Here is a 17,223-nt window from a genome sequence, read left to right as displayed (position 1 = left end):
TTTTTCAACCGTAGTTTTGAGCCCTTCTGCTCTCATATGAAAGTTCAAAGACCCAGGGAGTTGATCCCGGCAACGATTTACACAGTCTCACCATTTTGGGGGCCAAACAATCTCCTTTTTCAAAAGATACTGTGGAGCACTTTTAATGCTAATGAGCTGGCCGGAAATTCTCACTTGAATTAGTGGTCTGCACCCATCAAACTTGTATAAGTTCTAGAAGCTGACATTCTCTGCGACTTGGAGCAAAAACATCACAAAATCTTTTTATCCCAAAACGGTATCCCATACCGTGCTAAAGTGTCCCTCTCCCAATAACCTGCTCATAGTAAACTTTGATAATAGGGAGTCGCACCCTCCAATTTCAGATCTTACGAGGTTACAACATTGAAAATGCATTGGCCAGATTATCAACTTAAAAAAATCCAACTTCATAAACATTTCCAATTAACAGAGCTACAAATTGTGTGGAAAATGCAAAAAGTAATCTCTCTCGTAGTTAACAATTTTTTTCGACTTCAATGTACGACCCTAACACGATTTATGGGACATGCAAAATAACTATAACAATTTTACCTAATGGAACAAATTACACGGTGATTTAATTATAAGCTCGGCCTAGTTATTTCAAATCAATGGATAAAATTAATACTTAGAAGAGTGAAGTCTGTAAAATTAATACCTAAAAACAAGCATCACACTCACTAAACGTGGGCTAAGTCTAATTTCGAGCACGAAATGCATACTACCCTCGTGTGGCGTAATTTGCCTGTCTTTGTTCGGATCCTTTTACGTAGAGACGATCAACCTGTGGCCCATTAAAAGAAGCAACATCACCACGGCACTATTTTTGTAATCTAGGGATAACCGGCCAAAAGCAGCTTCAGTGTTTTTTCCCGACAAATTATTCCATGCATGACAACTTATTAAAACAAGCCGGGACTTTGCACAGAAAGATGGGTTGCATTGTAGAAAAGGCCTCTCACCCACTCAATACCAGTTACTAGTTCATGACCATTTCAAAGCAGCTCGAAAAAAGGCGTCCCGTCCCCGGGAAATTGATTTTTTAAAAAAAGTAAAAGAAAGGACAAATTAAAATTCAAAGGGAATGAAACCACAAATTTTGTTTTTAAAAAACTTCAAAAACAGATTTCTTGTGATTGTCGTATTGCTGATGATAAATATGATTCCCCAAAAAATTCCCCTACACAGCCTTCCTCCCCCGGAAAAAAATGCCTACACGCTCATGCATGGAAATTTTAATTGGGCCTAATCATCAGTTGCAACAAAAATGAGAACGGACATTTACATGTAAATCTTTATGCAAAAAAATCCGAAGCTTATAGGATACTACAAACTAGGCACACGCTGTCAGTGTACATGTGATGTATTTCCAACAGCGATGGCAACGACCGATGCATGATGCTTCAATTATTCAAATGCTTCCATTACCCTTACCTAGATATCAAAAGACGAAACTCAAGAGTGAAAAAAACATCAAGATTACGTTAATTCATTGTCAATTAAAATTAAGTGGCAATAATCCAAACAAACTGAACAAAATGCAAGGACAACTTTAAGCACAAAGTTGTAGAAAGCCACCCACAAGAATCCAAAAGCCAACTGGTATAAAAATACAATATAAAAGTTGTCGAATCAAATCGATTAAACTTCGCAGAGAAGACATTTTACTTCAGTTTACAAACACACCAGTCCGAGTCCTGTCACTGTCAGTGTACTCCACCCTAGACCACAAAAGACAGACAGTAAATGAGAAAAACATAAGCACATGTCAAACACTGCGCGAACGACACACAGCCACAAAAACTACCAGCGAAAAGGGAGATACGGAATGATATAAAAAAGCAACGTCGGTATACATGGGCCGCATACATTAGTGTCAAGTATTAACAGAGAAAAAAGGAATGACTCACAAGAGACAATTCAAAAACGAGCGAGAATTTTTCCTAGGAAAGGAATGAATATACATATGTTACCAAGCGAAACAAATAGAACAATAATTATACTGTATTACCGAAGCATGAATAGCTGTAGACCTAGTTATTATCAAATCAATGGATAAATACCATGCGAAGTGAAGTCTGTAAAATTAATAACACGTAAAAACAAGCATCACACTGGCTAAATTTGTGCAAGTGCAATTTTGATCACAGAATGCACACTGCCTTGGTATGTGTGGCATGATGCCCGTCTTTGTTCGGATCCTTTTACGTACAGGCGAGCGACTTGTGGCATTTAAAAATTCGACGCGCAACTAGTCGAGTATGGGCTAAGTCGTCAACAGAGGGCAGTATTCATCAAAACTAACCGCGATTGTTGCGATGGAGCAAACGCAATGGCCATCATTGCCATGGAGAAGGATCTGCGCAGTGGCACCAAGAAATACTCATGTGCAGATAAGGCTTGTCGTCAAATTTAAAACTCATGTCACTGTCGACACAGTGTGGACAAGACGGGTTTGGAATGGTGTGTGCTCTTGTTGGCCAGGAGATCCTGTTAAAGTTTTGTCTCTGTAGCAACGCCGAATAGTTTTTAGTAATTTGTTCGTGTTGTAAAAGTTGATTGAACGTATTTAATTACAAATAGATGCTATAAAATTTGGAAGGATTCCACAGTAAGATTTGTGTTCTGTCGTATGTCTGCATGCTGTTGTCTTCTGTAAGGGGTGATACATGTATATAGTCGTCTGCTGTCTTCTGTGGGTGCACCGCAGCAAATAAACTCCCATAGACAGCAGTGATAAATCCCCATACTCCACAAGTACATGTATTTAAAAATACTCACAACTCTCACAGGTATTCAGAAAAACGATGTTCGACATGTTCCTTTCAATTTTTAGTGGGTTGACAGATGGATTTTTTAGAAATTCTCCCCCAAAGTAGACCCCCCCTATGAACGAAATTTCACTACCCGGAGAAGTAGTCATTTTGAAAATGCATTCCTCTGCAAAACGCCTAAATAGTGCCACTCTCGGACGCGAATGCATCCAAATTGCTAAGAATTGGAACCCCCGAGTCCAGGCCTGACGTTCAGTCTCATTTTTCTTTCATTCTCCAATTCCATGGCTCTCAGGACCCTCTTATATAGAATAATTTGAGTATATAACTTTTATCAATGAGCTCGGCGGACGGCTCTTGTGTCTATCTGTGTGCCTTTTGTTGTGCTTCGCCATGTATGAGGTGCCGCTGCGTAGTACAAATAAATGTGACCCATGCATCCAACTCGGCATTTGTGGAACTGTTACCAGCGTGGCATTTTACTGATATAGGAAATTCTTTTCGGCCCTAAATAGCTATTTCTGCGATTGCAACATGTCGGACTTGAAACATCTTCAATAAGCTATAACCACCGGAACCGTGTAGGTTATGGTTTGATCAAACTGGGAAGGGAATTTACAAATGTGTCAGGCTAACCTTGTGTTATTTACCCCTCAGTGTTCACGCATTTACGTCACCGCGACTTCAGGTTTAGATATGTATTCATTCCACCTCGCCGTGAACATGCTGTATCGGACTGATATGCAGGAAACTTATTTGCACACCGGTGACATATTAAGCGGGATTGGTGCTGCAGGAGGGTAATTATTTCCATTCAAATAATGTTGATCAGAAAAAAATGTATCTTTTATGATTATATCGCATGACGTGCATTTTTATCCCGGGAAAGTAATACCCAGCTGTTCATTTCCCTGTGGGCGCACGGCTCTCAGATATCTTGCCGTGGCTCGCAAATGGTCTCGGAAAGATATGGAAATATGGCCCTTCCACGCTCCCTCACTGACAGATCTGTGAACAAATATCTTTTTATACCGCCTTGAGCAGAAGCACCCTTTCATCGGCTGAAAAGAACCATGTTGGTCAGAAGTCCACCAATAAAATGGAGACTCGAGTGTTCATTTTGTTGGTAGCGATGCGACGGCAATGTTTGCGTTTCATAGTCGTTCGTGAACCAGCGATGCACAGTCACTACCAAAGGAGCCTCCGTTGCAAGTAAAATTTCACCCTCTCTTGGTCGAGTTCAGGGCTCTTGAAGGCCAGTTTCTAAGACGTACTCAACGTCAGTGCACTTGCTTTCGACTATGACTGACTTTGGTTCGTGTATTATCGATGATAAATGTCATTATTAGCGAAGTTTGCCATTTGTAGTTTGCCATAAGAATTCCCACTAGTATCGTCATATTATCTCCTGCAAACGCAGGCTGTTTGTCCTTATATAAACTATAAAACCGAGTGTAACGAACGGTTAAGAGCCAAGTTCTACTCATCCATTAGCAATGAATTACTGCATACATTATGACAAAGGTATAGGTGCTGAAAACTGAGTACATGGATTGGAATCATCTTTGTTTACAATACCACGAGCTGACCTCAGTTTTCGAATTTTGGTTTTAAGCTTGTTATGCATGAGAAAATCTTTATTTTCTGAAAATTCAAAACTTATAGGTTCTCTGAAAGGCTAACAAATTGATTTGGGTAAATTAAAACTGTTGACCTTCCTCTCTGAAACTTAACATTATTATTTCTCGGACTAACGCATTGCAATAGGTCACTTTGTGGAACGTGTAGACAATGCTGTTTTATTTCCACGAAGTGATTTACACAGTCTGGTATTTAGACCTTAAGTGATACCCTCTCGAATGAAGTTCGGTAATTCGGAACCAGTCTTTCGCGCTGTTTTGTGTCATTTTCATTAAGTGGCTGAACGTTGAAACTTATTTTTAACTGAGTTTCTGTTTCTATAAACGGCTGAGCTTAAGTACATTCCTTTTTATCTGATATTCGAATAAAATCGTGATGGCCATCCGTATAGAAGACAAAAAATCCTAAGCGACGCGTACATGTACTTGTGTAGTCAGTCACGGCAACAATACGGTGGCAGTGTCGTCTTTTGGAGTCTGCTACCCCGTCGGACCAGCCCACGTCAGCGAGCGGTCTAGCTTTAGAAGGCCGGTGACGTTGAGTCGTTTTGGCGGCAGTTTACCGCCTGGCCCGCAGCACAACAACGTCGACGAACGGGGACAGTAACAAGGGGACACGTGCAGTTGATACCGGGGCCACACTTCTTTATTTACAAAACACAAGCTTTCGCAAAGGCGCTTCACATATGTTACAACTGCATGTATACTCCGCGGCACAGCAACATTAAGAAATAACAATGTGTGAATTACTGATCCTTTCGAGATTCAAAACGGACAATCATGATAATGAACTATTTTAAAGTGTGGCTCTGTGAATAGCAATCGAAACGGTGATTTATGTCTCAACTATTTACATTACTATGCCAAACTCACACTCAAGTACAGGGCTTTTTATTGGTGACTTTTTTCTCGGTCTGTCAGAATGGCTCATGAACTTCTGTCACGTCGACAGGAAATACTGTTCGTGTGGCACGGTTTGCCTCCCACAAAAAGCGAATCTAAACTGGTAAATATCCTCGGTTGACGGTTCAGAATGGGGGTCCTTAGCAGTCAGCTGCCGAGTTCCAAGTCGTGGGAAGACCTCATTATACGCCTACCCGTCTCACAGACGGCATGCGTACAGTGCAGCGTTCAGTCTCCGACTCTTGACAACTTTGCATTTTAAGTTTGCCCTCTCCTATTATCATATTCAACTGATATTATTTTTATTCCAAGTACCACACAAATGAAGTTCACTCCTAAAACCTCGCTCGAATCTGTGACAATTTTTTAAGCTTGCGTACAAATGTACGGCTGCTACACTCTGTCACCACTTTCACTTTGATAACCACATGTGAAAAGAGATATAGGGAGTACACAAATTGGTCACAAAACATATGAAGCGATAAGGGTATTTACAAAGCTAATATGCAGCCTTCCGGGGAAACCAAATGAAGTTGATGAAACATGCGTCACTATCAGGCTGCAGTGAGATACTCAGCTGTTTAGTTTCACCATGCAGCAGAGTGCACGACACGCCCGACGAGGATATTAATAAAAGGCGCCGTCCCATTCGGGCAGGGCTTCAATACAGCCGAGAGAGTACACAGGAGTCAAGTGACGGACATCCTTTTAACTACTCGACAATTCACTCACCATGAGGATCTTCGTGTTCTTCGTCTGCCTTTCACTGGCACTTGGTAAGCTATTTTGTTAATGCCTGTGACCTGATGAAGTTTCAGCTGACTATTAACCCTAAAACAGCCGAAGTGAAATCCAGCCCCTCAAACGTTTCTCCAATATCGTCACCGTACATTTCAAGTTTCACAAACCCACCCTCAGACACTAAAGTAACATCGTACAGTCATTGTGACACAAATTCTTATGACAATCAGACATGCTGTTCTTGCAAAATGTATATTTTTTCCGAGACAGGTCGGCCAAAAAGCAATTTTTCCTCATTCCATGTTCCACGCACGCGGGCGGAAACGTTTGTGGTCGTGAATTTCAATGACTACAACATCAGGAACCTTTGTCACATCTAATTAACATTTGTTCGTCTTGACAATGGTGTCTTTAAATGCGTGCTAAGTTTTAAAACGATCAGGTGAGTGACAGTAGAGTTCTTTGGGAGGGGAGGAATCTTTTTGGCTGTGGCTGGTCCAAACTAACCCGGCTCTTTGAAGGTTGAACCATGCGTTTCCGCCTTTGACCGAATAGCCGCACCAGTTTTCTGTCTACGAGGGCTTTGGATCAGTTTGCACCCTTACTCATATCAGAGAATTCTGGTAATTTTGCTGTCTGGTGTTAATTTCAACCTCGATCTCAATGGGTGCACCGATGTGATCTGAAGAAAACAGAAAAAAATCCTGTTCAGTTCTCTTCTCGTTTTCAGTTCGAAACTCAGTTTAAACCACCAGTCGCTTTTACCTGGGCATATTTATGAGTGAGTTTGTGCGGTCCTCTCTCCATGCTCAAGAGTGCAGAAATGTGTTGCGTACGCCTACATTTTAGATCACTCGTGCACACTCGCCCTATTCCCCTCCAGCGTTTTCACCAGACCGACTAAACGAGGGGAAATCGATCGTCGGCGGTATCGAGGCACCTTTAAAAAGTCGCCCCTATCAAGTCGCTCTCTTTATTTCCTCTACTGGAGGGTTTAACGGTCAGTACTGCGGTGGAACCCTCGTCAGCAAACGTTGGGTTGTAAGTGCCGCTCACTGTGCTGGGTAAGTATGTACCCCCGGCATTGTTGTGCTTAATCATCACCCAGTTGAGCTCGCTTAATTAAACTCGTTTAAAGTTGGACAGGTCACCAGTCAACTTTGCCTATTTCATTACGCGGTGTCAGGTGCACAAAAACTTTATGCCAGTCCTAACATGTCCAAAATGTTTCACCTGTCCAGTGATTCCAAAATGATGGACAAACTGTTTGTGTACCGAATTTAATCTGGACATATTATATTTACAGATTTAAAAAAAAATCATTAATGAAGTATCGACTAAATGTGTATAAAGGAATTTATGGTGTCACTGTCACTCCCTATCTGATGTGCAATGATGATTGGCTCGAGTCACGAGAAGAAGACTAACTGTGAGCAAGTTAATTCTTGATGAAAATCTTTTTACGCTGCACTGCACAGGAAACTCTGTCTAATCGGTCGTGCGCCGATCCCGGGCTGTAACCAAACAATTATGGACAACAGATGCGGGCAGTTTTTCCAGTAAAATTTCTGAATTTTAAATAGAGTTTTGAGTGGACTGGATTCGAGTCCAGTAGGAAGTCCGAGTCAGCCACTAGCCGGGTCCAAGCCAAGCCGGGTCCAAATTAAAACGACCCGAGTCGGAGCCGAGTCCGGACTCGAATCTCCATTACTGTGTTTAATGTTTATTCAGTTACACTGTATGTCTTTCCACTGGTTCCTTCTAACGCCGTACCCAGGAGAAAATTCCCATTGGGTCCCATTGACCCAATGGGAACCCATTGGGTCCCATCTAATGGGACTCATGCAATGGGACCCAATGGGATTATCGTGGAATTTGGGACATATCCCATTGGGTCCCATTGACATATCCCATTGGGGTCCCATTGATATAACCCGTTGGGTCCCATTGACATATCCCATTGATATAACCCATTGGGTCCCATTGACATATCCCATTGGGTCCCATTGACATATCCCATTGATATAACCCATTGGGTCCCATTGATATATCCCATTGATATAACCCATTGGGTCCCATTGACATATCCCATTGATATAACCCATTGGGTCCCATTGACATATCCCATTGATATAACCCATTGGGTCCCATTGACATATCCCATTGATATAACCCATTGGGTCCCATTGACATATCCCATCGATATAACCCATAGGGTCCCATTGACGTATCCCATATGTCCCCCTGAATAAAATCCCATTGGTTCCTATCGAATATTAAAAACCCCATTGAGTGATATCCCATTGGTCCCACTGGCTCACTGATAGAATCCCATTGGTAATGTATAGAACACTTGTGAAGCAGCGACACAAGACAAGTATGTATGTGATTAAATATTGTAATGAATATCTTGAAAACTAAGAGTTAATTGGTAATAAGTAGACTGACTTACAAATCTAAAGAATGTAAAATTTAAAACTTCATTGATGGTCAGTCCTTGATGCGGCAAGTAGCAGTGAAGTCCTCCTTACAAAGGTGGCATGTTTACAAAAATAAAATAGGAATTGGCTAAACCATGGCAAGATTTTAGTCAAGCAATTCTTTTAAACCTTGTTTCCAGTTGATGACTGAAAGAAATCTGGTCACTTTGAAAACTACAATTGGTTTACAGAAATGCAAAATGAATGTAGAAATGGCAAATTATCAAGACAGTTATGGTGTTTCTGATAGTTACAAGGAATTTAAACATTTAATAAATACATGCAATTAAACAATGGACTAAAAATGGCAAGTTTTCCAGTCATTACTCAAGAATGATGTTTTCAATATCTAATTTTCACCTGTTTGCAGTGATGTTTTCAAAATCTAATTTTCACCCGTTTGCAATAATGTTTTCAATGTCTAATTTTCACCCGCAAAGATACATTGGCTTAAATAAATGCAATTAAATAAATGGCAAGTTCTAAAGAAGGTGATTCCTGTAAAATTACTTTCACAAACAATAGCAATAACCACAGTGAATGCAAAAATATTGTCTTCTTAAATTATAAAATATGGGTTACAATGACACACATTGAGTCTGGCAAAGAATGGGAATCAAGCAATATAAAACAAAGTAAAAATACTGTGCTTTTGTCGTTACAAAGGAAATAATACGTGGCCCGTTCTGTGAATGGAAACACATTAACATCTTACTTTAATACAACTCATCCATAAATCCTCCCAAGATTTCATAATATTGCAAACAAACTGACAGGGTAATTAGTCCATGCATGAGCCACAATTACATGTACACGTTTATTGAACACTGTGTGACAATGTGCCCTGACTTCCTATTAGGCAAAGTAAAAAAACATACATGATTATCGTCCCCGCCCACTTCCTTTAAGGGGGCTGCCTCTTTCAAAAAAGTTTAAAAACCAAAAAAAAAATGTTTTTCCAAAAATGTGGAGGAAAGATGTAAGCCCTTGAAAAGCTGAGTCCAACTGGGCACATTTAATAAAGCTGGTGGTCATCTTGCAAAATAGGGGGCTGGAGGACTAATAAAAACCACACAAAAAAGGGGGCCTCCTCCTTCCTTTTCTCCACAGAGGGAGGAAGCTAAATATGTTTTTTAAAACTTTGCCTTACTGTTTGTATGTAAATCATCAGACCCCTTTCCTTAATTTTCTGAAAGGGACTAATCTGACCTGCAACCAACTTTTCTGCTTAGTTGACTTAGGATCAAATTGTTTGAGACCGAGTTGACCTGAAACCATAATTTACACGGATCTTTGCTGTTTCCTTTTGAATGACTTCACATTCATCCTCAGAGGAAGAACTTTCCACACTTGTGTCCAACACCTTTGGGATTCTAACTCGGGAGGCTTCTTTCTTCTGTTCAAGTTCCTGTCGGGTAGCTGTTTTCACAAAATGTAGTACCACATCAAATTCAATGACACAGGCTAACTACATATAGCAATCATGACAGGCATTCAACATGTTTCTCCAGCAGTTAAGACAACAACTAAACTCAAGTTAGGGCCACCTCATAAGTTGGGGCCACTCCAATTAAATTTCATTGTCACAGTATTATGTGTTCAGACTTGGTTGGGATTTGAATTCGGAGTTGATCTGTTATGTGCAAAATGGGATAAATGTTTCAACCTGACGCCACTTTTGAAACCAGAAAAAAATACATTTCTGACTGTTGTCTTTCATACATTTATGTGTAGAGTCCACTTGCATGTGAGCACTATAGTATGAGAAGTTTGTGGGGAAAGTCTTTCATGGAGTCTGGTCAACTGAGTGCATTTTTAATGGGCAGCTGCTATCGTGGCATGTGTAACACATTGGCCTTTTTCTACATGTACATGTACATCGTTACATAGCACTGCAACTGCGTAAGCATACTAACTTTAGTGCGGATTTCATTTCCCTAAAAAAAATCTTCCAATAAGCCTCAGATGAGGAAAGAAAGAGATTCCTGCTTTCAGTGCTTACACAATTAGTATCCAACAAAAAGAAATTCTGGTAGTGGTAGGGCCTCTAGGCCTTAAACTTGAAATTTAAAAAAAAGGTCCAAATGCCGATTAGAACTCTCACACCATGTGGGTTCGAAACGCCTTAGTCACTCGCCCACAACTTTTGCTCGGCAGTAGTTTGAATTTTAGAAAACAGTAACGTCATCGTGCTTGCGCAGTTCAGTGTCGTAATGATAGAATTTAGACATGTAAGAAATGGGAAGCATGTTCATGGTGTTAAGACTGTCAGAACGACAGCCACGCACTAAGAGTTTAATGTGTGCACCCCGTATTGGATGTACATAGGCCTAAAAATGCGAAATTGTGTTCCAACAAAATGAAAGACTTTCCCATAAACTCTACTCATACTCATGTTTACATGCAAGTGGACAAAGTTAATGAAGGACAAGTTATGAGCCAAAAACGTGGGGATTTTCCAGTTTACAAAGTGGCATCATGTTGCTACACTTATCCTCCGACCCCCATAAAAATATTGAACTCCCCATGCGGGCGAGACGGAGGTAGGTTTAGCGCCCGGAGGTACATGTATATGCCACACAAAAGTTTCTTATTCTTAAAGTCAAATATTTTTACAACTGGTGTATCTATCTATTTATTGTAAAAATGACTGCAATTGAGCTATTTTTGCTGCAAGAGTCTTTTTAAATAAACCATTCATAAAACAGTGGGGCTTACCTCCAAGCATCAGTATCTGAGCCTTGTAGTACATGTACACGTCCTCGTCACTGCTGCTACACAGGGCTTGCCACGTCACCACGCCACTGTACTAAATACGCTTTCGCTGAGTCAAAGTCCTTCGCTGCAGTTAGTCTGAAGTTCTTGATGTAATGTATAGGAACAATGTCCTTCTCGTTGTCCTTTAAGTACCTCACAAAGGCAAATTTTATGGTCGAAGCCATATCTCTGACTGACCGATGTTACTGTTAGGGTTTTATATACTAGTTCTAGACAATTCAAAAGCTGCGCGTGTGTGCCACGTATGCATGACATGCGCTGGGAACGTGGTATGGTTCCGTGCCCTATGAGCTGCCAGTGTCCAGCATGAGTCCGTTCTGGGAACCAGACTTAATGACGACCGCATCGTGACGATTCCTATATAACTAGGGTGCAGTGTCCCAATTCAAGGAAAATTCTCCGCCAGGCCGAGCCGCACAAAAACTACACCCCAGAGATTGTTTCAAAAAGAGGGGTCTGTTTGGGCCAAGAAATGGTGGGATTGTGTCAATGTGGCCCAGGATCATCTCTGTAGATTCAAGGGCACCCATCTGGGGGCAAAGCAGACAAAAATGGGACTGAAAATTAGTCAGAAGAGCCCGAGGAAGGTGAGGGATGTCATTTGAAAAATGGCCGCTGGGAGGGCTTGGCAACCTTCTGAGTTTGTTTTGGGCGGATAATTAAAAAATTCATTGGTTAACCTACTAAAAATTGAAAATCAAATGAAATCTGAAGGACCACACAACACATTGTTTTTTGTTTGAGAGGCCCCAGGGACTTCAGTTGCCTGCCATGGGGCTCCAAACTTGGTTGATTTTACACTATTTTCAATGGAGCTTGAATTGGTTCAGTGCACCCACTATGTACATGTTGGTACGATCGACCGCGCGCGCGACTGTTGACCCTGACGAAAAAAAGTCATTTGCAAACGACGCTTACAAAGGCGTGCTAATTAATTTTCCCGTACGCTTATCGGCCAGTGAGGTTTCATTTTATTTTTTTATTAACTGAAGTAAATTTTACGATTTTAAATATCAGTAAAATGAGTAAATGTAAGAAATTCCTGTTAAGTCGGGTTAATAAAAAAAAAAGAATCTTATTACGTGTGATTCCACTATGCGGCGTCCATTTGAAATGTCTCAATAATCAAGAGAATCCATTAAGTCCCTTTAAATCAAGTACAGACCTAATAAAAACCATCTTTGGTGCAGTTGCGTCTCATTAAATGCAGTCAAGTCCGATTATCTTACATCAGAACATTTGAGTCAGTTAGTTCCCATATTACATGACTCAATGGATTGCAAGTCTAAAATTTCCCACTCTAACCAATTAAAACCTATTGGGTCCACGACTGTCTCCCATTGAAACCAATGGGATCCCACTCGGCCCCATTGTATCGATTTAAAACCTATTTGGGTGCCACTAACACATCAATGGGACTAAAAGGGACCCAACTGGAATGTAAACTCCACGAATGTCTCCCAATGAAACCAACTGGATCCCACTCAGCCCCATTGTATCCAATTAGAACCTACTGGGTGCCATTTAAATGACCAAAAAATGGACTCAACTGGAATGTAAAGTCCACATGAACATCTTTCATTGAAACAAATAAGATCCCATCTGGTCCCATTGTATCCAGTTGGAACAATTGGGTGACATTAAAATGACCAATGGGACTCAATGGGATTCAACTGGGGTGTAAAGTCTGTGTGAATATGTCCCATTGAAACTAATGGGGTCACATCCGGTCCCATTGTATCCAGTTGGAATCCAGTTGGAAACCAATGGGTGACATTAAAATGACCAATGGGAGTCAATGGGATTCAACTGGGGTGTAAAGTCTGTGTGAATATGTCCCATTGAAACTAATGGGGTCACATCCGGTCCCATTGTATCCAGTTGGAATCCAGTTGGAAACCAATGGGTGACATTAAAATGACCAATGGGACTCAATGGGATTCAACTGGAATGATAAGTCTGTGTGAATATGTCCCATTGAAACCAATGGGATCCCATTCGGTCCTATTGTATCCACTTGAGTCCTATTGGGTCCCATTGAAAAATCCAATGGGATTCAATGGGAGTCAACTGGAATTTTCTCCTGGGTATTTACAAATAGCTTACCTCTTCTTCTACTCGTATTCAATGTAGAGGGCCGGTGTACGTTGGGCTTGGATACCACGACTTAGACGTCAAACAACAGATCATCAAAGGCACGTGGTACGCTCACCCGTCACACAATTCCAAGACGTACGACAATGACATAGCTCTGATTTATCTGAGTTCATCAGCAAGCTTGTCGGATGCTGTACAGCCCATCAAGATTGCCAGCTCGGGATCAGACGTTTCAAGCGGCAAGAAGCTGTTAGTGAGTGGCTGGGGTAGACTGTCATGTAAGTCGTGTTCTTGTCCTTACTAGATGTGAAAGTACAATGTTGGAAATTGCACATTGTTATCTCCGTCGTTGTCTGTTACTCGACAGTGAACAAAGCAGCACATGTAGCGGTTTCCTTCTTATGGTTTGCCCTTGGTTTGAATAGTCACCAAATGATCTGTCTGCTTAAGACACAAATATTTCCTTAACCCGCAGGAATGGTAGCATACGAGCATATGGAGCAGTAATTATGTTCAGATACAATAACAACTTCCTCCAAATCATGTTCAATCTTCCATGCAGCCGGCGGCTACTTTCCGAGCAAACTGAGGCAGGCGGTGGTGTACGGAGTGAGTCGCAGCTCATGCAACAGTGACTATAGCGGCATTATCACAAACAACATGATTTGTGCTGCGGCATCTGGGAAAGACTCCTGCCAGGTAACTTCGAACCGCAACCAACCCAAAAGTAAGGCAGGCAGATATGCCTGTCAGGGTGCAGGCTCTCAGACTGTCCGTATGATCTGGGTCTCACCTGTAGCGCTCCCAAAGACTCTGTTCCACTGTAAATTTCCAAAGACTTTTCACAAACTAGCTCTGAATCACTCTTCGCCAGGTCTTGGGAAAGACTGACACGGAGCCACACCAATATCGCCAAAGTATTTTAGCCGAAAGAGACAGGTGTGGGTCCGGGGGAGGGGGTCATCCCCCCCCCCATTGCCATACATTTCTTATTGTTTGCCTAAAGGTGCAACCCCCCTTAACTTGAAAAGCACGGGTGTAGGAATCTTTGCGTGTTTCATTAGGGAAAAATTTCGAACCACCAGCCAGAAGATCTGGATCCACCCCTGATGAAACAAACTAGAACCCCCTCTCCTTCTACAATCAAGTGCACTTTGTCTGGTGGTCTCGTTCTTTTCTAGGGTGATAGTGGTGGTCCAATTGTCAGCAGCTTCTCCGAAAGCAGTCACTCCAGTAGCACAACGCTTGAGGGAATCGTCAGTTGGGGCTACGGCTGCGCCAGTTCCTACTACCCCGGAGTGTACACCCGAGTAGCCAAATACTGCGACTGGATAGCCAGTAAGACGTCACATGCAGTGACATGCTAGGCGCTTCCAATCCAGCATTCCTCGGCATTTCCATCATTCTCAATATTTTGAAAGTGATTCTATCATTTCTTCCTTCTTAATATAACAGCCAAACATGAAGTGTAATCATTAAGGAAACAGACTTCTGTGAAAGGATTTTGATTGAACTTAGTAATGAGTGAGCCGTTTAAAAGATTTGTTGGTGCAAGCCTTCAGTCACTCATTACTGTAGCATAGTACGTGCTCCTATTTCAAGACGGGTCTGATAAGGAGTTAACATGTTCAGTATTAAATGATGACTATAGTCTGCTCCAAGGCATGTAAATGAAGCACCTGCTTTTCAATTAATCAGACACATTCGATGGTAGTTATTAATGCATAGCATTGGGCACCAAAATAGTTTAGTTTCCTTCAAATCGAACTGTCCTTTCCATCGCATTTTGATGTTGAAAAAAGTGGAAGTTCGTACCTACAAACAAATCTGATATCGGACACGTCCAAAGGTAAATCGTGTCCGAATGGTCTTCATGGAGCAATGGCTACGTTTACTGTAAGCATGTGCCCCTAAGCTTGTAATCAACGAAGCCTTAGACCCAGCTCTGGACACAATGATTCAGACAAGGTCTTTTTCTTTTACTGTAGTAAAGCTGAACAGCGACCTCTTTATGTAGGCCAACATTCCAGTAACAAAGAAAAATGTCAACGTGGGGCGATAAAACTAGCATGGCAAGAAATAAAATCAATATAACAAAACGTTAGTTTTATTTTGCTGTGTGTCACCTGCCTGCAGTTGTAACTAGCCCCAATTTATGAACGTCGGAAAACGGACTTTGTGCCCTAGGACGCCCTCACCGCTGTCTGAGAAACAGGCTGGGCCCACAGTCTGAAACATACACCTTCCCTAAAGTGTGTATATATATGTCGCAAACTAGATCAGAGAATATTGTTTTTAAAGATTTAAATATATGGAGAAAACATTTACAATTAAAGACAAATAATACACCCAGATATTAAAACATTCACGTACACAATCTGGATGAACTGCTTGACTTGGTTATCATAAGTAACACTCGGACTTTTTTTAAGATGCGAGGAGACGCCGTATGCCAAGTTTATCATAGAAGGGTAGAGCGACTTCAAGCATTTCTGGCACAACTTGAGGCACCTCATCTTGACTGATAGTTGTCTGGTGATCACTGTTGAAGGACTGGCTGCTTAACAACGTGCCTCGCCTTCATGATTTTACCCCAAATTACAGTTTCAGTTTGGGATATTCTACCCCATTCAGTTCCAGCATTTAAAGTCCACTTGTTTTTATGCAAAAGATTTTCCTATTTTATTACTCCATTACAACCTGTCCCTTGAAATATTACTGCAATTTGCTCTGTACATTCAGTTGGTTGGCAAGTTTTATATTCATTAATACATGTACACCCTACATTTGACATAACTGCTAGTTCTATTCCTTCCACTTGTCACAACCGGTGGATGACAAGATGACTACCCCGGTTAACTTTCTTTTAAACAGCAAGGACAGATATTTCACTTCCGACGATCACGACTGCCACACAGACCATTTTCATGTAGACAGAACAACACCTTCAGGTCTCCAAATGCAAATAGCACAGGAGTAAGTCCCCCTTAATAATCCGAAAATACTGTTAATTTAATCAACCACAGGGTTTCACAACCAAGCTTACACTTAAGTACTTTGCAGATTTAACAGTGAGAGTAACTTTTTCTGCAGGTTTAGAGTCGGCAGAGGGCGCTGTTTAGTCTTACTAGTAAACGCTTATCTGTTCCAGGGTAATTAAAATAGTGTTTGCATAATGAATTAGAGAAGGAAGAGTGTTTTAATGGGAGTTAGGCCGTGTCCAAAACGGGCTTCCAGAGCTACGGCTAGGTCTACTGTCTACGCATCTCCACGCATTTACAATGGAGTGAAAACCTAGACCTAGCTCCAGACAAGAGATTCGGATGTTATTTCAGTGAGGGCTAGTTTAATCGTACATGGCACCAAGGGTACTTTTACAACACGTAAGGGGGCTCTTGGGGGAGTTAGTTACATTAACTCTGTACATTGGGACTTTTCTCTCATGAGATGGCAAGCGCCATGCAAGGGCTGGTCAAGGAATTTACCATATGTTTGAGCCATCGTCAAACAGAGAAATTTTCTGTGAAAGATTATCACATTCTCTTCAAGATCAAGACATTACGCGGTATTCATTGTTTTCGTGATTTTGTGCAAAATAACTTTTAGTGTAAAAGCACTGGGCTTTTTTTGTACACGAGATAAATGGTTACGTGCATGCATGCATTTGTAAGACCAATACTGTGGGATGCTTATTACATATTGAAAAATTTTCATTTGGTTTATTACAATTTTTTTTCAACCTTATAAACAACAAAGAAGAAAGCAGCCAGGAACACTAACTCCCGTCGA

General features: G+C 41.3%; 1 protein-coding gene and 1 long non-coding RNA gene across 2 annotated transcripts; one reads left to right on the top strand and one right to left on the bottom strand.

Moving 5' to 3' along the window:
- The first annotated feature begins 5,961 nt into the window (after positions 1–5,961).
- Positions 5,962–15,538, top strand: LOC110979016 (trypsin-3-like). Its single transcript, XM_022234458.2, has 5 exons — positions 5,962–6,114; positions 6,963–7,143; positions 13,471–13,712; positions 13,997–14,133; positions 14,616–15,538. The coding sequence occupies exons 1-5, from the start codon at positions 6,072–6,074 to the stop codon at positions 14,799–14,801; spliced, it is 789 nt and encodes a 262-aa protein (XP_022090150.2). The 5' UTR covers positions 5,962–6,071; the 3' UTR covers positions 14,802–15,538.
- LOC147796507 (uncharacterized) lies at positions 8,464–13,429 on the bottom strand. Its single transcript, XR_015428041.1, has 2 exons — positions 11,278–13,429; positions 8,464–9,978 (listed from the first exon to the last, which is right to left on the bottom strand). It is a non-coding gene; the product is annotated as an uncharacterized LOC147796507 (long non-coding RNA).
- Positions 15,539–17,223: the final 1,685 nt, after the last annotated feature.

The sequence above is a fragment of the Acanthaster planci genome, linkage group LG16, assembly GCF_054643075.1.
Source record: "Acanthaster planci isolate LZ-2023a linkage group LG16, COTS_SCS, whole genome shotgun sequence".
Classification (NCBI taxonomy): Eukaryota; Metazoa; Echinodermata; class Asteroidea; order Valvatida; family Acanthasteridae; genus Acanthaster; species Acanthaster planci.
The sequence above is the reverse complement of the archived record's forward strand: the minus strand, read 5'-3'. Positions and strand labels throughout refer to the sequence as shown.